Genomic DNA, 23466 nt, shown 5'->3' on the forward strand with positions numbered 1-23466 from the left:
ACCTAGATAAGGTATCCATAGGTTGTGTGGTTGTCTGTCAAAGGTCCAAGCGTCACGTGCTTCAGCGGTGCAAGCTCGGACCAGACCCCAGTATACAAGTGCAAGGTGAGGGACGCGGAAGAGGGCGGCACCAGTTGCGGGTGCAAGCCAAGTGGACCCCGGGAGGGTCGCGTTTGGGTCTAGCAGCGCAGCCAGTGGTGGGCGCGTTTGTTTGCCCGAGCAACGGGGGCCACTCTCCCCTCCAAATCCAATGGCAGACGCTACCTTTTGGGCCTCGCGTCCGGCGTACCTCGCTGTCGGCAACGATCCCCGGCCGACCGCAAACTCCATCGCGCGTTGCCCTTCCAATAGTGCCGATACTACAAGATCAACATTCAACCCCAAGCCCATCGCATCGCCCTCTCGCACCTACCTTCCACTCACTATCAACCTGGCTTTTCCCACTTTTCCCCTCACCCTTCATAAACCTTCTTCACCCGATTCCAGGTTTTCCAATCCCTTTTTCTGCGACTTCGCAACCTGCTGCTGTCCCAGACGTGCAAGGAAGAAGCCCGAAGTTGAAAAGCAGCTGTTGCGGGAGCGCGTGGGTGCGGATGGTGCGACGGCACGGGCAAGTAAACAAAAACCCAACGGCGCTCGCTGCCTTGCTGCCACCAACAATCCCCCTCCTCTCGATACCTACCATTTAATCGCATTTCAACCCCCCTTCTCATCGCGAGACCACGATCAATCTTGTTAGCTAGGGCAGAGGGGGCTCTGTTTCCACCTCGAGTAAGAGAACCAGATCAACTCACAACCCGAGCACAACCGAATCGCGTCCGCTATCAACCATGATGCAAATCGACGATCCTCAACCCCCCGGTCCTCTGAACTCTCACCCAGTCATGGCCCCTCCCCCGACGAATGCGTTTGCATCTGCGCAGCGACCTACGGCTAAGCGCGCAAACTCTACGCAGCGTGCAAACTCCCGCTTCGTCGAGGGCTCCATGAACGACCGTACCTCCGCCGCACCACCTCCCAACTTCCTCGGCCCTGAAGACTCGACCGAGATTGCCCGTCGCTTCCGCATGGATTTCTACGTCGAGGCCCCCGACGCCGGCGTCCTGTCCCCGCCCAAGCCTCAACACCACAAGTCTTCCCAGTCGCTGTTGTCGTCGCAAAACCACCACCAGCAACAACAACACCCCTCCGTGAACCAGCCGACGGTCACGTATGGCGAGGTTAAGAGGCCCGCCAGTTCGGCTAGCAGCCACGTCGCAAAGAAGGGGTTCTGGGGCGGTCTCCGCGAGAAGCTGAGCTTTGTCAGGGATAAGGATAGGGGGGCTAAGCGCCCGCTCAGCCTGGACGGCAAGCTTCTTGCCACCGGAGGCGGAGCTGGAGGGTTCGGCAGTGCGAACGCTGTCCCGGCGCCGACCCTAGCCAACGGTGCGGGCATGCCTTCTAGGGAGGAGATCATGGCCAGCTACCAGCAGCTGATGAAGGACGGTTTCTTCGACGCGCACGCCATCCGCTCCACGCGCCAGCCTCCTCCACCAAACATCGCTCCGTCAAGCACCAATTACTCAACCAAACCCCCTGTTGACAAGAAGTCGTTTGCGGAGCGCATGTCGGGACAGTGGCCCCTGCCTCCAACGCAGGATGAGGTGGAACCCCTGCCAGACTCTCGCGACGGCAACCGCAAGCGCGGTTTCGGGTTTGAAGACGAGGAGGAAATGTCTGCCGTCAAGAAGCTGCGCAAGTCTGCCTCACGCATCTCTGTTGACCTCTCCCTCCCCGGTCTACGAAAACCGCGCTCTCACATGCATTCGCACTCTGAATCGATGGCCCCTCCCCCGCCGCCCAACTACGCAGCCCCTCCTCCCCCGCCGAATTACATGCCCCCGCCGCCCCCTCGCAGTGGAGTCTTCGTCAGACGATCATTCAGCAACTCGGCCCGCGCAAGCAACAAGCTCGCCAAACATGCCCCGTCGGCCTCGTACTCTGGCCCCATGGACACGGACTTTGCACCCCCGAACCCGCTCTACGCCGCCAGCACCCGTAGCAGCATCGACTCGAATGACTCGCGGCGGTCTTTTGTCGAGTCCGCGCGGGCGTGGACGTCGCGCGGCATCCGCAGAGCGGCAGAGCCTCTCGGCCTCCGACCCAACTCGAACCACGGCGTCCCCTCCGTGCCGTGCGTACCTGAGCAGTACAAGAGCCACGGCGGGTTCGGCTTTGAGGGGGAGAACCACAACAGCATCCCTGTGCAGGAGCGCGAGCTTCCCGGGCGCTGGAGAGGCATGCGGTTCACCTAAGTCAAGAGGCAAGCGAAGTGTTTGCTGCCTTTTTGCACCGGTGGACGGGCCCATTACATATGTGGCGGATTTGGATGTGGGAAGTGGCGTCTGGCGTTCTTTGAATCTCGACGAGCTTTACGACTTTGACGACATGAAATGACCACTCTCTATTCTTTCTTTTGCTTTTTTATGAAATCAGCATTCGACCGCGCAGTACGACGCATTGTTTTGCCATGCTGTCACTCGGATCGGGAGAAGATACTCCTTATCAATCTTGTGTGTTTCCATGACCTTGCGGGAAAACCCTCGGTGGACGCAATGATGATGAGGAAGACGTTGGTATCCCAAACGAGACAAGACGGATTGGAGGCAGGATGAAACTCGGAAAGGAACGATCGGTGGTGTGAGAAAAGGGAAAAAAAAAGAAAAAGGGGGAGGGATAGGAGGAGGCATCCCGTAACTGGGGCCCGCCCTCCTCCTCGAGGTTTTTATGTTATCGGAGGAACGAACGGCTCTTCCTCTCTTCGTGTATGTAGCGACATTCCGCGGTCTCGACACCCTCTTTCCTTCACACCAGTTTCCACCTACGCCGAGAGGAGTAGAGTGAGAGAGAGGGTATGGAAGGAGGGGGTTGACGGGGTTTCGAATGTCTTTTTACTCATCCCCCTCCGTAACGATGCGCTCGCTGTACATGACCTGGCATGTGTCGAAATGGGACGGGGAATACGTCGGGGGGTGTGTGTGTATGGGGTTATGGAAAAAACACTTTTCGAGTTTTGTGTACGTGTGCCGTCTTCGTTTGTGAAACGTGTTGGTGTTTGTGAGGAGGTGGAAGATGCTATGGCACGCGCGAGAGAGAAGAGAGGTGTGGGAGACCTTCTGTTCGTGGCATGTCTAGTCATGAGGTATGGGGTGGGATGGATGACTTGGCTGAATATATATGAACTTGACCCCCGTCGACGACATTCATGTTTCACTCAGGCTTTGAATTGGTAGTGAGAGGATGAAACAGTTTGGTTCCTGTTGAGTGGCGTAGAAGAAAATGCTTCGCAGGCTTTTGAGGCGTGTTCAGCATCGTGGGCGAGACGGACGATTCACAGCACAAGACCACACACATCCAACCAACCCTTCTACCGCGAGTGAGCATTTCCCCCAAGGCCAGTAAACGTCCACATCCAAGCTCCCTGTCGTTGAAGGATTCTGGATAGCCGGTCTGGATGTGTGTACAATGGCTACATTTCGTTTACAAAGCAAACCTGCATGTTTGAGCACGGTAATGAAACGATTTCTTTCAATGTACCAGTGTGACATTATTCCACGGCCTATACCGACATACATTTACGCCCTCTATAGAAGACAACGCAGCTCGTCAGTAACTTCGCTGTGTATATACTACATACAGCCCGTATCCACCCGAGGTCATCAAGACCTCCTCGGATATCTACTTCTCCGTCCCAGCAAAACGGTCGACCGAGGCTTTCCCACGCGATACTCCAATGAATGAAGAAGAGCTCAAAAAAGAAGAAAATTCAAGAAAAGATGGAAGCTAATGTTCCCAGTGAGGAGGCTTACTGGTTCCGTGAAAACGATAAGAAAACTGGCTTTTTGCCCTAGAAGCAGCGCTGTTGGCTGTGCGATGTCGATATCCGAGACCTCCCGCCTGCATAGAACGAACGGTGCGGCACTCCCGGCCGCACCAGTCCCCCCCTCCAATGCTCATTAGAGGAACTGAATGAACATTGCTCCTCGTTTCCCAGACGCACCAACTCCTGTTCTCCCTATCTCGTAGATCCGAAACCGCGAGTAAAGGAGGAACTCTGTTGTGTCTCTCGTAAAAGCGAAGCGGTTGCAATGTAACAAAATGATTTATAGTACCTCGACGACGCGGTCCTGGACATTTCTGACCATGTCGGGCACCTGGTCAAACTTTGCAGCCGAACGAAGGATGACGGCCCAAAGCATGGCGAAGTACTGAGGGAATCGGCTGTACAGCATCACACCCAGTATGCAGGTGAGGAGCGGGATCTGAAGGACGTTAGCGTGTGTTGGATGACAATGTTGAGTTGGTTTACTTACCCAGACGAACCACAAGTTCTTGTCGCTACGCATCCCCTTGAACTTGGCCTCGCGCGCCCTGAGGAAGTTTTGTTGCTGCTCTTTGGTGATGGCACTCTTGCGGCCGATCTTGAGCACACTCGGCACTGGCGTCGTGCTTGATGAAGCCTCCGATATCTCAACGGTCTCAGTGATTTGGGTTCCGACAGCGATAGATCTGTCCGCAACAGCCTCAGCAGCAGAATTCAAAGCCGCGGCTTGCTTGCGGTCAAGCTCCTCCTGAGGGAAGATCTCGTCGTATGCCGGTGGCGGAGCTGAGTTGTTGTTGGTGGTTCTGAAGGCTGACAGATCCCACCAACGCCCGTCCATTTGTCGCGGGTTTTCATCGCCTGACGATCCTGGTCTAGAGGTTGACATACCAGGCATCAGCGAAGTAACTCTACCCATGAACGGGTTCTGCTGAAGATACGCCTGGTAGTCCGGCAACATGGGCATTCTTGGCAATGCCGGCATTTGAGGCAGGTTGGGAAAATGTGCCATCGCTTGCTGGAACTGCTGAATCTGAGCAGCAAATTGATCCCTCACGGCCGAGGCTATGGCGGTGGTCGGTGACGCGAGGCCTGGCTCAACCTCATCGTGACCTCGTTGCAGTGCTTGTCGGTCTGGACGAGGGGTGAACGCATGCCCACTGGAACGACGGCGCATGTCGAGCCATGAGTCCTCCTCCTCTTCTTCCTCCTCGTAGTCGCCAGATGAGTATTCGAGGCTCTCCTCACCGTCGTCTGCAGATTCTTCCTCGCTGGACATGCCGAGAGGGTCCCACAGAGACCGCAGCGAAGCGGCACTACTGGCTCTGCTGTGAAGAGAACCTCCGCTGCGGGACCGAATGTGACGCTCGCAGCGACGGATATGCTCAACCACCTTGCGTGATTGAGCAACGTCAGCCGGCCGCAGTCCCGAAAGACTACGGATCGTAGGGTCAGCGCCGGCCTGCATGAGCTTGCGAACGATGGATTCGTTGTCATTCATTGCCGCCAGATGCATGGGAGTAAAGCCGCCCTTGTCCCGGAGGTCCGGATTAGAACCACGCGCAAGCAACCCAGCAACGAAACGATGGTATCCCAGAGCGCAACCCATATGCAGCATGGTGTGGCCTGTGTTTCTCCTAAGATCCAGGCGAGACATCCTCGGGTTGTCGTCAAGGTCGATCAACTCAAGCAACTTCAACAGCTGGGATTCCGTGCTCATGTTGAAGGTGTTTCCGCCAAACCCACCGTTGCCCGAGGGGCCAGGACCGCCCCAACTGGAATCTCCTTGACCAATGATGCGTTGAGCAAGCTCCTTGACGTCAACCAACTGACCAGACATCTTGTGGCCAAGAATCGAGAGCGCGGTGCGAATGAGCTTCTCCTCGTCGTCATCAATATACTTAAATACTTGATTCTGCTTAGAGAGGGCACTGAAGGGCTGTCCGGCTTGAGCTTGGCTTTGTTTGAAAGTAACCACGACTGGCCCAGCGACGGGCGCCGGTGGCAAGAGGCACACCAAGGAGGACTCGCCCCAGAAGGTGGTGGTTGTGGCCTTCTGGTCTCCGAAAAGTACCTCCAAGCCCTGGTAGAAGCTCGCGCCAAGAATGGTCACCTCGATGCCACCACACTTAGGTCCTTCGTTGGGAATGATTTTGTGAATGGTTGGCTGAGGCCGTGCTGGAGCAACCGCAGTGGGAAGATATTGCATGGTATTGAATTGACCTTGTTGTACAGCGTTCACACCGTTTGCCAGTCTACTCGGGCTTGCAGCGCGACTTTGGTGGGCTGATGCAGGGGCTGAGAACATGGGCATCGCCATATTTTCCATGCTGGCAGATCGGTTGGCGTTGGTGAACAAGGTCTGGTCGTTACTGTTGGGTGTCGGTGGACCGGTAGCGAACGGCTGTGGGATGTTCGACGGAGCTCCATTTTGGAACACAGTATCAGGGGGAGTCTGGAAGTTGGTGAGGTTAGGCGTGAACGGCGATGTGGAAGCAGAGGCTGCCGGTGGCACTGGATTGACAGGCATCTGAGATGGTGGCGGGGTCGTATCCAACCGAGTCATCGTCATATGAGCAGGAACCCTCGATCCGCTGGCCTTGCGCTTCTTTGTCATCGGCCCGGCGTGTAAACTCGGGGACGGGGGCCGAGACAAAGAGCGAGCATTCGTTGTCGAGGGTGCGGGGGCTGGCTGCTTAGCCACGGCGTTCACAGCGGGGAACGACGGAGCCGGAGCCGGAGGTGCGTTACGCTGCAAGCTTTGAAGATCGGAGCTGGAATGCGACAGACGGAACGGAGCAGCCCCCGAGCTGAGTGGGCTGGTATCCAGTGGCGTGTTCATCATCGGCACGAGGTTGTTCTCGGAGGTCGAGGCAGCGGGAGGCAATGACGGCAATGGGTGCGTCTTGTGGTCGTCGGTAATCATGATCGACTGAGATATTTCTTGGGCGACAACGCGGTCTTGCCAATCCTTGATGGTGAAGATGACTTGGAAACCCTGCTTCTCTGCATGGTGGCGGCAGTAACAGGCAATACGCATGGGCGCGTCCACCTGCATCGCTCCAGGAGGAGCTACCGGTTCTGGTCGCCCTGTTACGGTAGAGTCAGATACGACACCGTTGGGCGTCTGCCACTCCTTGATCTCCTGGGTGTTAAAGACGATCACGCGCCGGTTCTCATCCCGATTCCACATCTCTTCCTCTTCCACCTTCTTGATCTTCTTTCTAGCCGCTCGCTTTCTCTCTCGCGTGATGCACCCGTTGCAAATGCGAACTTCGCCTCCGTTTTGCGGCTTGTTCTCCTCATCATCGTCCTCACTGGCAGATCGGGCGTTCAAGGAAGGGCTGTGGGTGGCGGCTGCGGCGCGCTGGAAGGCCTTGCGCTTGTTATCCTCGCTGACCATGGCACTAGTGCACACTAGCATGGTGTAGAGCTCCAATGTGTCCTGAGAACGCTCGACTGGTGGCTTCGCTAGTAACTTTGGCTTAGAGATGGTATGTGTGGGCAGGTGGAGGCGCTTGATGCCATGAGGAAGCGGGAAGAGAGTCATCTTGATGGGAATTTGAGTCTCGACGCGGGACTTTGTTGGCGTTGGGTGGATCGTCAACCGACACCCACGGTTGAGGAAGTCGTAGCTGGGTTGGGTAAACATCGGCATATGTTGTGGCATGACTGGTAGACCATCGTGTGCGTGAAATTGAGACTGTATAGACATGTTGTGTAACATTTGTTGTTGCGCGGGATCCATTTTCGTCGGCCAAAATCCGTTCGGGTTCATAGCGTTCATTGTGGCGGCATTCGAAAAATCTTGACCGGCGCCTCGCGGCGACGGTGAGCTGTTGAAGAAGGCGGCTGAAGGGGATGCCTCATGGCTCGTTATCAAGTTCTGAGACATTGGTGAGCACTCCCTCGAGTTGGTCATTTTCAGTCCGTTCATGGGCTGCGAAATGGAGTATTGCTGGAAACATTAGTCGGATCTCACGATACCGTTCAGCGTAAGACTCACGGAATTCCTCTTGGCGTGATTTCCGGCTCTGGTATTGCTCGGAGGGGGAGCCTTCTGCGGGCCATTGGTGTGAATGGTGGGCATCTCTGGTGATTCCATGTTGACAGCGCTGATAGCGTCCGGACTGCTGGACGCGCTTTCGAAGTCAAACGACTCTTCCATGAATCTGTCGTCGCCCATGTCGAGGCCCGGCAGCGTCGCGTCGGCGTTCCCGCCGAAGAGGTAGACGCTGTCTTCCGGGCGGTCGGCGAAGGCCGCAGTCTCCCAGTCAGGCTTGATATCGGCTCCATCTGTCATCATCACGTCGCCCGCTGTTAAGGCCGTCTTTCCGGAGGCAGAGCTACCGGTCCTTTTCGACGAGGCGGAATCGGAGGACGAGTCTCGGAATGAGTCGACGAGGGAGTCGGGTGATCCAGCGGCGACGGTGCCGTTGGCCAGCAGGGTGGCCTGGGGCTCGAGAGACTTGGATTCGTGCAGCGACTGCGATGATTCGAGGAACTTGAGGGCGTTGGGATTGGAGAGGTCGAAGTTGGGCATCGAGTTCGCGGCACCGAAGCCTTCCTCGTCGTATTCCAAGAACTCTTCGAAGTCGATGGTGGCGGACATAACCGTGGCGTGTGGTATAGGGCTGGCACCGACAGCGGCACCAGCAGTCGTCATACCTTGACCAGCAGCAATGATCGAGGATGGAAGTTGAAGCCGACGACGACGGCGACAAGGACGGAGATGGCGACGAAAGGGGAGGTGGTGAAAGCTCGGTCTGGGGATGTTGTGGGGAAAAGGGCGTCTCGTGGTAAAGTGGTGTAGCCCAGGCGGTGGAGTGGGGGCCCACAGCACTGTGTCCCTCTAATGCGAGTCCGACGTGGGAGTCGCGAGTTCACAGTTTTGCAAGGAGGCCACGACTGCGAGAGGGCGAAGGTGCGAGTAAAAGTGGGAGTGGGAGTGCGGAAGCAGGTGTGTCGCACTGGGCAGGGCCGGGCTGGGCTGGGCACACTGCGCAGATGAGTGTCGCGGGGGGCGGTGCGGCCGGTGCGGATACACGGTGCAACAGACCCTGAGGAAATGCCGTCGGAGGAATTGTGCGGCAAGGTAGGTACGGTAGACGGTAGGTTGTCACCTAGGATAGCGGCCTGGTGCCTGTCGTTCGTAGGTTCGCTTCGTTGCAGAGTGCAATCTGTACGGTGCGGAGCTGATACGTAGCAGATGGGTAGGGCGACCTAGGAGTTCATCGTGGCGCCGGGAACGCGAATTTCGTCTCTCTCTGTCTGTCTGTCTGTCTGTCTTTCTTTCTTTCTGCCCGAGAGAATTGTCGCCGGAGAAAGTTGGAGAGTATGGGAGTGAGAAAGTGTGCGAGGGACTCGTTAGATTGGTTTTTTTTTTCTTGTTTCCCCCGTTCGAGAAGGGGAGTGGTAATATTAGGTTAGGTTAGGTTAGGATGGGCAGAGGGAGGCAGGAAAGCCTGCACGGAAATTGTACGCCCAGAATCGGAGGCAGCGTGTCTTGGTCTGTGGCTTCTCTGGTCTATTCGTCGCCAGCATCCAGCTAGCAAACGTCTTGGTGCTGGGCGCATGTACGTACGGACGGACAGTCGAAGCGGTAACAATGTCTCAAAAATGAACCTGTCCCTCTGAGCGGTGACTCCAAAACTGCTGCCCTGCCCTGGACTGAACAGGGGGAGGGGCACAATGGGCGGCGCAAATCGGGGGGATAGATGATGCCAATCAGTCTAGTCAATGTCCGTCGTGCCAAAGCCAGTTGCAGTACGTCCAGACCGATGGTGTTGGTGGTGGTGCGTCGGCCGTTGAGGAGAGATGGAAGATAGGAATGTCCAGACGGCTGTGCGGTACAGAGTAGAGGGTGGTGGTATCAACGAGCAGACGGGATGTCGATCGGTGTTGTGCAACCTTGACCCCCGGTGACCGGCGAGATTTCTGGGATGAAGAGAAGAGGCAACAACTCTCGCTGGATTTTTGGCTCAATTGGAGTGAAGAGCGGCGCAAAGAACAACGCCCCTCCAGAACCTGCTCTCCAAAAAGACTCAGAAACAGAGGTCGGTCCGTATGCAACGAGCGAGCTTCAGAGAGCCACTCTGGTACGTCTGGTGCGGCAACCCGGGCAGCAGCCGAATCAAAAACACAGGCACAGACACGTCGACAGCACCAATAATGGCGAAATGGAACGAAATGTGGAGCGAAGGCGTTTTGATTGTTTGTGAATTGGGAGCCACGGAGCCTAAAGTCGGTGATGTGTGCCTGTGTGTTGTTGTTGTGTGTGCTTGTACATCAGCCAAATGCAGGGCCAGACGCAGCGGCGGCGTCTATGTACGGCGTCAAGGATAGCAATAGCATCGAGTTAAGTAGATAGGCGGCCGAAGATAGGAAGCGACCTGACGCAAGCTCGGGCAAGGTTGGGATGCAGGACTGAACGAGTACGATCATGTCCGGTCTGAATCTTGTCCGCTATCAAACCGTCCCTCCTCCGATCTACCTTGCAGGACGTTGTGGTGTAGGTAGGTGGCATAGCATGCGTTTGTATCTACATCCCCCGTCCTCCTCGGTGTTGCTGGCAGGGACTGGCAAGTTGGAACGAAACATCGGCGCGCAGAGTATGGCAGACCAAAGCTTCCGGGCCATGTTTCCGCAGCCGAGAGAGGTGAAGCTACACGGCGGCGTTGTGGCGTCGGGTGCCCAGTGCTCAAGCTTCCCAAGTTGGCAAGATGAGGGCGAATGCTTTGCCGCAAGAAGGTCAGAGGGAGGCCACGGAAGGCAAGCGACCTTCACCGGGTTGTGTTGGAGGAGCTGGAACTGACTGACGCCCTGTGCTTCCCGAACCGCCAGCGCCAGTGCCAAGTTCCAACGCCAGTCCTTGCCCTTGGGTCCTTGGGTATGGTGGTATTTTGGTTTTTTTTGTTTTGGAACTTCTTTTTTGACTTTCTCAGGGTGGAAGTGATAAGTGCCTGCCTGCCTGCCTTACCTACACTTACCCTTCGTTGATCTGAGGTGTCCACTTGGCTGCGTACACCCTACCCAGGGCCCTTTTGATACGACGTCTTCTTTTTCCTTCTCGTTGCGTACCTCTCTCTCATTGCCTGATCCTGTCCTCTGCATCTGCTGCTGCATTTACGGTCCACTTTGCTCATGGAACAACGCACACAAATGGCCAGCTCAGTGTTCGAGCACAGTGGAAAGATCCAGTTTGAGAGGGGCGTGGGTTCGTGGGCAGAAAAATAAAACCGCGCTTCCTGAGAGAGTAGGGGAGGGAGGCAGCTAAGGTAGGTACGTACCGTGCTAGGCGGCGGAAGACTTACGCGAACGCACCGTGTGGCACCTGCGCCATGCGCCGCCAAGACAGATGGCAGTCTTCCTCCGAGCGCCCACTCGAGCGCCCGAACTTCGCTCAAGCCACTCTCTTTTTGGTCCAATGGGCATTTTACTTGCTTGGCACAAAACTCGACCGGGGAGGGTCTGAATACAGTGCGACCTCAAATAGATACCTACCTTAAGGTATGGATAAGTTGATGAGTAACAAGACCACATCCGCCTCCCTTCCATCGTTGGGGTCTGGCTCGTCAGCTCCGACTGATAAGCAGCCGCATTGCGCAGCATGCAACGGGCAACGAGTAGCGCAACACCTGCTCCATTCAGGGCAACTCTGAGATGCACGGCAGCCCAGGCCAGGGCATCTAAAACACACGCGTCGAATCCACGGGTACGGAGTCCTGGTAAATTGCGACATTACGCTACCGCAGGTGACTGAGATGACCGCCCTCGAGAACGACTCACTTTGCCCTCGTTTGCGCTTGCGCAGTATTTCTGCCAATCCGCTGGCCAATGTCGCACCCACTTCAGCCCAGAGAGGATCGCCCTCATTCCTCGGGGCCCCTCCCCCCATTCCACTTGCACTGTTTCATTCAATCCAAACGTCCAAGAACTCTGACGGCATGCCTGCCTGCCTGCCTGCCTGCCTGCCTGCCTGCCTGCCTAGGCGCCTCCCAAGGCCCTGATCATTCGGGTCCCACTGGGCTGACCGAGGTGTGGCCAACAGGACCTTTCTACCTACCCAAACTACCTTACTATATACCTATGGTGCAAGGTAGGTGTGGTAGGTTGGTGAGTAGGTGCGCATGGTCATGCACCAGCGTCGCAATCCCGCCACTGCCTTCCTTGCTCTGACTTGCCTCACCCCAGCGCTGACGAGCACTTGGCCAACAACCAACGTCAATCCTCCCTCATCTTGCAGCATATTCTCTGCAAACCAACCAAGGCAATCTTGAAAAACTGGCCTCAACTCGCAACCGGACTCAACAACGGCGGCCGACTCCGACATGGAAAGAGTACGGATACGATCTCGTTCTTGTTCGTACGCAGACATTCATCTCCCGCCATCGTGGAAGCCATCGCCAGGTTTCCCCTTCTCTTGCTCCACCAAGAGAGACGCTTTGGGTTAGGTGGCGTGCTTATTCTAATAATGTACAGACGACTTTTCATTTCTCACACAATATTGACTGACGGCCGTTACTCCGTTGTTGACGAAAGCAGCATCTTGACCTTTTCTTCTGGATTCGAGTTACACCGAACCAACCACTGCCGCACAGAAACTAACTCTCTCACGGACTCTGTCATCCACCTCCGAACACACGGCCGGTCGTCTCAGCGCTTAGCTACCTCTTGCCGCTAAGCAAGCTTGAAGCCGACGGATAGTACACCGCGGGCAGTAGGTGCGTTCCCGGCGAACCTAATCATGGTACTTGCAAGGTAGTGTACCGTACAACTGCAAGGCCGGGTGCCTCAGACCTTAGTTGCTCTCACTATGCAGCAACTCCTCAAGCACCTTCCTCAACAACAGATGATGCGACCTTGCGGCGTCTCCTAAACTTAACTTCGGCCGGACCGTTCTACTACCCACGAAAGCTCACTACTTACCCATTCTTCCAGAAACCACCCGATCTTCTTCACACGGTCCAAGACATTCTCTTCTCCCCCGACTCACGGCTCGGGAGTCATGCATCCCATTGGCTCTGTTATCTCTCTCATTTCCCCTTATACATAACACTAAACACTCTATGTTATCCGCAACACACGCTGGGCTGATGCTACACCCAAGCCCGCAATAACCTGGCACGCATCTCTCTTGGTGGTCTGTTGCAGGCAACCGGCCCCGAATATCGCGGCAGACCGGCAGATGACGGGCTGAGCACGATATAAAAACGGATGCGGGCGACGTTGTGCATCTTGCATATCCGATGTCAACTCTTTCGGGATGCACTGATAGGCTCCCGCGGCGCTTCCTCCCAACGTCAGGAACCAGAACCCGGCGATTGAATGCAACCCTCTCCGCAGGATGGTGTCAAGCTGCACCACCACTATCTTTCCTCTGTGCTGTCAGCAAGAAAATATTCAACAAAGTCGATCATGTTCCTTTCCGTGGCGGCCTTACCTAGCTTCCAGCCCACGCCTCGCCTCGCCCGTCTGAGCGGTTTTCTTTACCGCAACGCCGCCGTCCCAGCCAACCTCCTCCTCATCCCCAATGATGCAACGCTTTAACCTGTCAGCCCCGACGTCGCTCCGAATCTCGCAAAAACCGACTTCAGCACCACCCCAAATTGCAATCGGCCCCCCCTTCAGCCTTTTGCCGCTCTGTATCACCCGTCATAGTCGTCCGCAATCTGCTGGCACAGAAGGATTTTTACTTCTACGCGCAAGAAGATGATTGAATTAGCACAGCCTGCATAAACTCATTATGTAAACCTTGCGCCTCTGAGAGTGCGGCGCATGAAAGTTGGCCTTCATCTGACCTAGAACGAAACCCAGAAAGAGTTATCAGCTGGACCCGATGGCGGCGATAACCCTAGTTCACTCGCCGTCCAGGATCAGCTATCGAAGGAACCGCCGATGAGCAGGCATCAGTTGGCGTCGCACAGCAATCCGACCCCGGACGTCTCGCAAGTAGGTGGCAGTCCAATAGTAGCACACTGCAGAAAAGGGCGGCCCGAGTCAATACCGACGACAGATCAGAGGAAAGTGATGTCTAATTACTAAAAAGCAAGTATCTAAAGGCATACGCGCACACAATTTTGATTGAGTTCTAGACTCTCTGGGTTCAGAAAACAGGAATAGATCCAGCTCTGAACGCCATATGAGACCTTATTGACAGCAGGAAGCAGGAAGCGGGAAAGCCTCCAAGCCTCTGCCCGGGTGTTCCTTATAAACACGGACATCTCCGTGCATGGCTGGCTGGCTATCCAGCCAATCCACACGACCGTCATTAAACGGCGTCCGCATATTCAACTTACGCAAAACAATTGAGTGCAGGAGTCTTCTTCACAGAACTGCTGCATGCTGCTGCAATATTGCTAGTTCGTATCACAGACTCTGCAGCTCCCGGGGAGGTTCCTGGGCCGCAGGCGCCTCGTCAGGGAACCGGATGGTGCGATTGGGAAGCTCAAGGGGCGGTGGCTGGTTGGCCACCCCCTCAGTCCGGACATCTCCGGACTCGGAACCTGGACGGGGCGGGTCATCGGCACGCTTCGGCGTGGACGTGCCTGAAGTAGCACCATCGGCCATCCTTCGGGGGATGATGGAACCTCCAATCCTGTAGACTGTCCGGCCACCCTCGTTGTCGGACGGGGTGCCGGACTCGGCATCCGCGACTCCATTGGATGCCATGGACCTGGACCGGCTGAACGGGAATGCAGCTCTGCCGCGGATGCGGAACGAACGCGGCTCATCGCCGTCACTACTCATGAATGAGACACCTCGGGACAGCGTCCGGGGCGCGTAGTAGCCGAGCTTGCCGAGCGGGATGCTCAGCCCGTGGACCACCTATGTTTATATTATACCGGCTCTTCTCAGCGTGGACGTGGTAGCGGGTCACTTACTATACTGCAGACTGCGAGAAACCAGACAACGACTCGGACAACCTCGCCCATGTTCTTGACGTCAGATCGGGGCTCTTCGCCCTCATTGAGGGTGTGCAAGAACTCGAGGGTAACATAAAGGTAAAACACGGCAGATACTCCGATGGGGCCAAAGAAGCCAACAAAGATGGCCTGCTTTACCTCCTCGATCTGCGGGATGATCTTGTGGATTGCAAAAACGAATGGAAGCCGTCTGAGCATCAGGACGAGGATGCCTAGCGGGATGAGCCGGTAGATCGGGATAACTTCGTTGTGAAGGAACGAGGTCCACGGGATGACGGCTCCGTACCATAAGAAGACGGAGACATTCAAAAGCATGTCCAGGGTGGGCTGTAGTGAATCATCGACGGTGGCGAGACGGAACCAATCGTCCCAGGTGAAGGCGTTGCCAGCAATGAAGCATGCCAGCACATCATCGCTACCAATCATTCCACACGTGCCCACGATGAAGAGCGCCAGCGAGATCGCGAATACCAGGAAGCTCTCGCGGTCAACGTACTTGTGACTCTCCGCCCACCTGAGTAAGACTCTCGCTAGCCAACCCACAGCGGCACCGTAGATGACGCTCAGAATAATGGTGTACCCCCACGTCTCTCCAAACCACAAGCCCATCGCGAGGCCAGCTCCTCCAGACTGCTGCTTGCCGCCGTCGCCAATGTACTTGATCAAATACAGCGCGAAGAACAAGAATGGATATCCCAATCCGTCGTTTGCTCCACTTTCAGCAATGATCAAGTTTTGTAGCTCCTTGGGGATGTTGTGATCCGCAAATCGCCCTTTGACAATAACGTTAGACAGCACAGGGTCTGTGGGCGTAACGCAGGCGCCGACGGCGAGCGCGTGCAGGAACGGCAGGTGCGGCACCAAGGCCCAGACAAGCAGGCTCGTCGCGAGCCACATGCAGGTCATGACGGGCCCGACGAGGAGGGCCATGGGCTTCCATTGGGTGCGGAGATAGCGGCTGGGCAGCTGCACGCCGGCGAGGACAAGCTGCACGCCGAGGACGAGGCGGGAGAAGGCGAGGGTGACGCTATCGACATTTTCCTCGGTGCCGGCGTATTCCAGCGGTCTGATGAGATTGGCGGCTGGGGGCGAGAAGGCTACGCCTGCCAAGAGGGAAATCACTGCCGAGTCTCGTCAGCTACCTTGAACATCGTGGGGGGGATGTGCAGTCGAATGACAAAACTTACGAGCTTCAGACAGGTAGTAGTTCTCCTTGCAGAGGTACGACACAAGTCCAAACAGCGATATCCATCCTCCCAGCACACCGACAATGATGTTGAAGTTGGTAACCGCCAAAGTAGGCATCGCGTCTGTGGTTCGGTCGCAAGACTAGCCAACCAAGCTTTTGCCAAGGGTCCCTTTGTCCACAATTTACGTATGGCAGCCCAAGATGACCCCGCGATCTTCTGCGAGATGCTCCAATGAGAGTCGCGATCGGGCACTACCACGTAGCCAAGCAAACAGAGACCGGGCCCTGCACCAGTCAATCTCGAATATGCAAACAAAATGGTGTGTGTTTTGTCTCCTTGCCCTGTTCAAGGGTAGTAGGTTGTTATCGAATCGCGTGGTTCAGAATGACGACGAGGAATGCGGCGCTTGCGTGGCTGACTGTCATTGGGGTGCGTTCCGTCCTTCTTTCCCTCTCCCTTGCGTCCTGCTCGTTGCTGTCGCCGACCTCTTCGCCGTGTGAGGATCCTCAAGGGGACTGAGACAGTCGAAGCGGTCTGCGAAAGGGGCGGGCCTCGCTGATGACGTCGGCCTTTTGATTGGGTCGCAGCGATCTCTGGAGACTACGCAATGGTCCTTATCTGGACAGTAGATGCGGAATATTGATGCAGTGAGCCTGAATTGGCGGGGTAAGAGGTGTCAAGAGGTCTGGGCAGGTCTGCGACGGTGGCGGGGAGGGAAAAGAAGAGGAAGAAAGGAGGCAGTGGCGTGGCGACTGGGAACGACTGGGTAGGTAGACGGGACGAACGCCGCAGCTTCTTTTTTTGTTTTTGGTGCGTGTGTGCGATCAGTGCATCATCACCGCTTAATTGGGGGGAAATAGTAGGGGTCCTCTTGTTTACCTCTAAACCGATCCTGCCCGCGCGCAAAGCTCTCGCTCTTCGGGGTCGACAGGCTTGACACGTGGGGCAGCAAAGCCGTACCGTCAGGGATTTGCGCAAGGTTGTCTAATTATGTTGTAGTCATCCGAAGGAAGCTAGACGGTATCGGTTGATGGCAGAGGTACATTCAGTTGCGGCTACTGGCTATTGTCTTCTGGCGCATTTAATGTATCTCTGCCTAACTTGACAATGCATAACGCTGGCCGTATCAGTCTTCGGCGAGCAAGCCTGGGCGTATGAGAAACCTGGAGACTGCGGCTGGATACTCGGGAAAGATGCGGGCGACATTCGGTTTGCGATGTCCGTGAAAATCTGAACCTGCAGCGCCACTAGTCTGAATCGTGAGACATGTTCAGACAGACCGCTACATACTACAACCTACACTAGAGTTGTAAGGTTGATATGTCTGTTATTTCAAGGACTGTGCCTTAAACAGTTGAACATACTGCATAGACAATGGCCGCAGCACTTCAGTTGTCAGGAACAGAACCGCGCATAGCATCGAGAGGTTTCGTTGGTTACTGAGGGGATATCTCCATTGCAAAGAAAAAACTATCATTCCGCCAAAACGAAAGCACCAGATACTCCGTTTCCATCATCGATGAACTAGAAGAAACTTCCCGCAAACCCTTTGCCGCTATGATAGAAACAAGTCAAACATCCTCCTGCTGTCTCCTTATCGTGTGCAGTATACAGCTCCTCCCTTCAGTAGAAACCCGAAGCCGTTTAACCGCTCAAAGCAGAGGTTTGGGCGAGCCTTGAGACTGCGTGAAGGCAGGCCGCTAAACCTTTCAACGAGGGATCTAGACACCAAAACTCGTATCTGCCAAGAGCGGAAGATACGATGGTTTGGGAAGGGGTGCTTGCATCCATGCATCGACCCAGGCAGAGCAACCCTTTTGCATCATGTCGGTCACCGACTCTGTCCATTGCCAGCGCATATTCATGACTACAACCCCTCAAGTTGGTCCTGTTGCAACCTAAGGCATGCTCGAGTAGTCGTCGAGATCGGGAGTTTCTTCCTTATCAAACTTGAGGTCCAGTTCGGGAGTTTGTTGTCTCTCCGTCTTCAACTTCTTCCGTGTTTTCGTCAGCTTAGCTTCCGGCGCTTCTGTATCTGCTTGCTGCTTTGCGTACTTCTGTACGCGCGTCGACGGTGGGTGGTAAGCACCTGCCACAGCAAGCGCCTTTACTGCTTCTTCCGCAACGCCCCTTGCGAGCTTATCCGCTTGTACATTTCCGTCGGTTACCGAATGTCCCTTGACCCAGGTGAACACGGTCCTTGTGCCTTTAGCTTCGCGTTCGGCAATTTTATTCATAATGGCCTGGACTAAGTCCTTGTTCGTGACGTCGTTATTTAGGACTGACGTCTTCCAGCCCTTTCCTTGCCAAATCGGAGCCCATTTCTGCACGCAGTTGATGGAGTATCTGCTGTCTGTGAGAATCTGCGCTCCCTGTGTGGCGGGAGTCTTCTCCAACGCACGTAGGACGCCAGTAAGTTCGGCGCGCTGGTTTGTTTGCTTCTTGCCCTCAAGACGTTCAGAAACGTTTCTAGATACAGGTCAGCGGTTCTGTGATTTGTGGCGTCGATTTGGAGCGTGCCAGTCTTCTGTTTGGGACGGGCTTCTGGAAAGTCGAGTCCATAGCGACTTACCTGGGATCGTTTTCTCCAAAGAACACGCCCACGCCTCCAGTCGCGTTGTCCGTGCCATTTCCGAGACAGCTGCCATCCGTGTAGATATGAGCCAGACCCGGCTCAAGGTCATCATGTTCCTCGACCTCGGATTCGAACTCAGAATCACCATCGACCAGGGCCTGAACCTTTTCGATTGTGTCTTCGTCACCCCACTCCTTTATGAATCGGACTGCCTCTCCGAGGGTATCGAATTTTTTGTACTTGGGCTTCGTGGACTGGTAGATCGCCTTGCTGGCTTTGTCCCAGTCGTGAAAGATGCCAGTGAAGTTACCGCGCGCAACAGCGTAGTACTTGATGGGTTCCACCTTGCCGCCTCTGTTCGGAATCTTCTTTCCCGCCACGAACGCCTCCGCATCTTCCTTGGAGGTGAAGGACTTGTCTGTATCATAAGCTGTTGTTAGCCAATAGTCCCAAGCAGCTAGATTGCAGACCGACGGACGGTTCACTCACATACGGCTCCTCGTTGGTGATTGGTATTCTCTGAGCACTCATCCCACGTCTCGTATACGCCCGGTCGGAGACCAACCTTGACAGCGTACCACTTCTTCTCATCCTTGCGCTTTTTGGATTTCGTCGCATCGGCCATTGCAGATGCAGTCCTCTTGGCTGGCATGTCGTCGAGTAGGTTTCGCAGGATCGTGAAAAGTTTCTCCGGTTGCCCGTCCGTTTCGGCCCTTCTTTTCCACCAGCTCCCTGAGCTCAAGTCTCTTCTAATAACCCGCTTTGGTTGCGTCGCAGGCGGCACGAGTATTTTGAGAACTCGTCCGCAGAGGAGGAGTCGGTCAACGGTCTTTGCCGGGGAGGCTTGGAATCGCATTCAGTTGGTACGAGAGCTACCCATGTGCGAGTCGCGTGGGAGTGGAGGAGTCAAAGGCGGGTCATTGCATGCGCGTTTGTCGCGGAATGACACACTCGAGCGCTGCGAAATCAGAAATCGTTTCTCTGCAACTCCCTTCGTCCGCGCGCATGCCGAGAATACTGAGCGCAACGGGAAAGAATGAGGAAGGCGGCAAAGGCCTGTGAGGAAGGACCACAGCGACTGGCGTTGCGAAAAGAGAGTCACACAGCGCTTCACCGCGTGTCTATCACTGGGATCGTACCGGCTGATAAGATAAGAATCCGCCTTTCCCCGCAGTAAAATCGCGGCACAGCACAGCAGCAGAGCTTAAGGTGAGGAAGGTAAGGTAACATGCCTTAGCGCGGCTTGTCTGTTCGTCAATGGCGGCGGTCCGTTTCGGCCGAACAATGGCGGCCGGCTGAATTGAATTCATCGCAACTTCACTCTTTGTAGACCTTGTTCGAACAAGAATAGGAGGAATAGGGAACATTGTTCATTGTTAGGCTGCTGCATAATACACATGAGACAGCCCTGGGTATAATTCCTGCCCGCGCCTCCATCGACCTGCTCCTGAGGTTTCCTCCCAACGCCGCATTTCCGACTGGAGCTGAGAGGACTATCTAAATCCTCTCTGTTGGCCCTCCAAACCCATGTCTCAACCAACTACACCAGGGAAAATATGATACACAGAGGCTGTTAAAGAGCCGACGCAGAGGTCTGCGCACAGGTGATATTGATAATGGCGTGTCGAGATCGCCGAGTCCATCCTCTCTGATGGCCTCCTTCCACATAAAGACTGCTTAAGCCTAGGCCGGTTTCCCAGCCATAAGCACCAAGGTATTGTCGTCAAGTCCCATGGGGACTAAGCATGGACTCTGTGATCAACCGGCGGCAAAGGTCCCACACAGTCGCTCGACTCCCACTCCCACGCCAGCAAGCTCCAGTTCAGCTCACGTCTCCAAAAGAGACCGAGGCCCTCGCCACCACCGCAGCTCTCCAGCTCAGGGTGACCGTGGCCACGGTCCTCAGAGCACATGCCCCCGGTAAGCGGCATGCGCTGTGCGAAAACGACTTTGCCCATGCGCGAATGAAGGATAGCCATAGAGCACTGGACGCAAGGCTCATGGGTCAGGTACATCTCCATGCCGTGGCACAGGTAGCCGTCTGCGTTGGGGTGCTCGTCTTCGAAGACGATCTTCTCGTCGTCAAGAAGAGGCTTGTCTTGGAAAGCGTCGTACTCGAGGAAGGGAGAGTTGTTGGGCCGACCAGACACACGTCTCTCGTGACGAACAAGCTTCTGCGCAACCATGCTGATGGCTCTGAGAACGCAGTGTCCCATGGGATTGCCGGTACCGCGTCTGTTGGGTTCCTGGTGCCAACGAGCATCTCCCGCAATCGCCACAAGCTCGGACTTACCGCCCTCGCGCTGGACAATGACGGCTCCCATGGGCTCGCCGATACCCGTCTGCTTCGCTTTGATGGCAGCACGATGAGCGAGAGACATCCACAGAGATGTCTCATCTCTGATGGTGTCGGTAGAACGTCCCACCATGCTAGGATGGGGTCCAAGGGGGTTGTTCTTCCGGTACACTGTGGGCCAGAACTGCGAAGTCCACATGGCCGCTTGCACCTGCGAAGTGGGCGGGACGAGGGGAATGGGGATGCTGGTGAGGAAGAAGTTCTCCTCCATGCCGTCAATGGCGGTCAAGGATGCTACCAACTTCTGTCTGTCGAAGTCCTTCTCCTCGCCGAGCATGATGTAGATCCAGGTCGACTTCCCAGTGTGAACTTGACGACCCTCCGGGGAGTCGTTCATAAACTGCGTCTTGAGGTGAGCCGGGATATCGGCTGGCTTCGCGCATCGACGCAGGTGAGGCAAGCTGTTAGCTACACCCTCAGGAAGCATCGAGCGGAGAAGACTACAGTGGTGTTAATATCGCCTCTCCATATCATTGCAGGTAGCTTCAACTTACTTGACGACATCATTGGTAGACTTGGCTGGGGCTCTGGTAAGCAAAGCCTGGACGATGGTGTGGTCTTGTCGGATTTCCAGAGTTGTCTTCAAGGGGATGAGAACGCCACGGCCGAGTTGCTGCGGCAGAAGCTCGTCAACGAGGGGATGCGGCTGGATAACATCGGGTCCAGTGTGTTCAGGCTTCTCCTCGGACCGCAGCTCTGTGTTATCAGAGACAGCCTCTGGAAGCGTAGAGCGTTCGACTGCGAGCATTGTGACGGTGTTCTTTTTCGTACAATGTTGAGCTCGTAGCTGGAATGAGTGGAAGAGGTGAATCTTGGGTGTGTTAATAGACTGGGGGACTCAAGGCGTGAACCGTGACGGCTGATGCTCTGACTCACATTGACACGAGGCAAGGCCTGGCAGGTAAACTGAGCGACCGACTGCGATGGTCAACGATGATTGACGCAACGAATCAGAACACCACCAAACCGGGCAGGAAACGTCGGTTTCGTAGAAGGACGAATATATTGGTTTTCTGTCTGCGAACTGGCAAAACGCTTGTCTTGAGAAAGCTGGTGACAAGGTTTGAAGCCTGAATTGAGTTATGGTGATGGAACAAATCGCCAAAAAAGAGTCGAAGCCGGGGTTCCCTGGAGTCGGGAGATGTTGTGATTTCTGGTCGAGTGATCGGAGAAGTAGACGACGAACGACAAGAAAGGGCCCCAGAGGACGTGGACCGGTTCCTGCGCGTCGTTCCGTAGGTAGCAGCAGCACGACAAGTGACTCCTACCCTGAATAAACTGGGAACAGCTTCTTGCTACTGGGAATGTCACAATATGGCCTCTTCCCCGAGTGCTGAAGACTTCTCCGTTGGCTCAGGAGATGCCGAGGGCAGGTGCAGTTGGCTGGAGATACAGCAGGAAGGTGGCGTAGAAACGTCTTGTGTAGCCTTCTAGAAATGGAAGTCACCCAGGCAGTCACGGGGTGAAAGCCAGCGAGAGGCACCAGTGAGGCAAGCACCACTATCGTGGAGGGCAGGACTGGACTTGTCCACAGTGTACGCCAGCAATGGAAGGCACTTGCACCCTCGATGAGCAATCCTGCTCCCGCCCGTTTCTGTTTCCTCACCCTCCTCTGTCCTCTTTGTCTTTCTGGTTTCTCTGAAAGCTGCCTTGAGCGTCTGACACACAAAGACAGGCAGAAATCTTGGAGCAAGCTAGACCTCGAAGTCCCTCTTTCGGTCTCTATCGCAGTCTCCAGACCAAAGCTCCAATTTGCTTGGATGGCTCAGGAGGTTGGTTTGAGAGTTGTTCAGAGATTCCGCCGAGATATCTGCGATGCAGTTATTCTTGGAATCAACGGTGAGCGGGTCTGATATCTCTCGGTGTCAGAGTCTCAGTCTCGGTCTCAGCCGCAGCGACTGCCTTCCATTTAGCTGGGCCAAGAGCGGATGTAATCAGGGACGTGAAGATCAACGTCGTCGTCAGCCGGGTTCCTGAAACGACGGGGGCCAAATCGGGACCAAACAAAGAAACAACAAAAGATTGAGGCCCTATCGGATCATTTGGCGTCTCTCATGAATGGACAATGCATCTGAAAGCCAAGAGCTTCTGCAAACGGTCCGAACAGTGGATAGTGTAGTGGGCGGCGCCGGGCACGGGAGACGGGAGTGAGGCATCAGAAAATTTGACTGCTTTGACGATCCAGCTTCCCGGCGCCGTACCATGTCCAGGCACGACCCTGCATCGAATCGTAGCGCAGAGCAGAGCCTCTAGCGGATCCCCGTCCCCCGGTGCCACCCTTCTTATCGATAAGGCATCTAGCGGTTCGCTAAAGCATCTCGGTGCGAACGCTCACCTCGTAGTGGGGCATTTCGCTCCTGTAACTGCACCTGGACAGACCTGTTGCACGTTGCAACTGTTTCTTTCTGTTTTTGGACTTCCTTCGCGCCCGGGTTGCGCTGGAGGTTCTTTTCTCAAGATACCGGGCTTCGGCCAGGGGCTCGTACTTCCCCGTGTGGGATTGCGAGTATCCATGGGTAGGAGACACTTCGGCGCCAAAGACTCGCCGGCTGAGATGGTGA

General features: G+C 55.4%; 6 protein-coding genes across 6 annotated transcripts; 1 reads left to right on the top strand and 5 right to left on the bottom strand.

The window, feature by feature from the left end:
* Nucleotides 1-830: 830 nt before the first annotated feature.
* COL26b_001182 (uncharacterized protein) lies at nt 831-2294 on the top strand (the record flags this gene model as incomplete). Its single annotated transcript, XM_053174138.1, has 1 exon — nt 831-2294. The coding sequence occupies one exon, from the start codon at nt 831-833 to the stop codon at nt 2292-2294; it is 1464 nt and encodes a 487-aa protein (XP_053041848.1).
* A 1848-nt stretch (nt 2295-4142) lies between these two features.
* COL26b_001183 (uncharacterized protein) lies at nt 4143-7517 on the bottom strand (the record flags this gene model as incomplete). Its single annotated transcript, XM_053174139.1, has 3 exons — nt 4143-4301; nt 4353-4729; nt 4751-7517. The coding sequence occupies 3 exons, from the start codon at nt 7515-7517 to the stop codon at nt 4143-4145; spliced, it is 3303 nt and encodes a 1100-aa protein (XP_053041849.1).
* Nucleotides 7518-7826: 309 nt separating this feature from the next.
* COL26b_001184 (uncharacterized protein) lies at nt 7827-8471 on the bottom strand (the record flags this gene model as incomplete). Its single annotated transcript, XM_053174140.1, has 1 exon — nt 7827-8471. The coding sequence occupies one exon, from the start codon at nt 8469-8471 to the stop codon at nt 7827-7829; it is 645 nt and encodes a 214-aa protein (XP_053041850.1).
* A 5756-nt stretch (nt 8472-14227) lies between these two features.
* COL26b_001185 (uncharacterized protein) lies at nt 14228-16089 on the bottom strand (the record flags this gene model as incomplete). Its single annotated transcript, XM_053174141.1, has 3 exons — nt 14228-14686; nt 14743-15905; nt 15972-16089. The coding sequence occupies 3 exons, from the start codon at nt 16087-16089 to the stop codon at nt 14228-14230; spliced, it is 1740 nt and encodes a 579-aa protein (XP_053041851.1).
* Nucleotides 16090-17872: 1783 nt separating this feature from the next.
* Nucleotides 17873-19174, bottom strand: COL26b_001186 (uncharacterized protein; the record flags this gene model as incomplete). The annotated part of the gene is made up of 3 exons (XM_053174142.1): nt 17873-18443; nt 18547-18967; nt 19039-19174. 3 exons carry the CDS (start codon nt 19172-19174, stop codon nt 17873-17875), a joined length of 1128 nt encoding a protein of 375 aa, XP_053041852.1.
* A 1114-nt stretch (nt 19175-20288) lies between these two features.
* Nucleotides 20289-21653, bottom strand: COL26b_001187 (uncharacterized protein; the record flags this gene model as incomplete). The annotated part of the gene is made up of 2 exons (XM_053174143.1): nt 20289-21345; nt 21400-21653. The coding sequence occupies 2 exons, from the start codon at nt 21651-21653 to the stop codon at nt 20289-20291; spliced, it is 1311 nt and encodes a 436-aa protein (XP_053041853.1).
* Nucleotides 21654-23466: the final 1813 nt, after the last annotated feature.

This window comes from Colletotrichum chrysophilum, assembly GCF_026319265.1.
Source record: "Colletotrichum chrysophilum strain AFK26 chromosome Unknown scaffold_5, whole genome shotgun sequence".
Classification (NCBI taxonomy): Eukaryota; Fungi; Ascomycota; class Sordariomycetes; order Glomerellales; family Glomerellaceae; genus Colletotrichum; species Colletotrichum chrysophilum.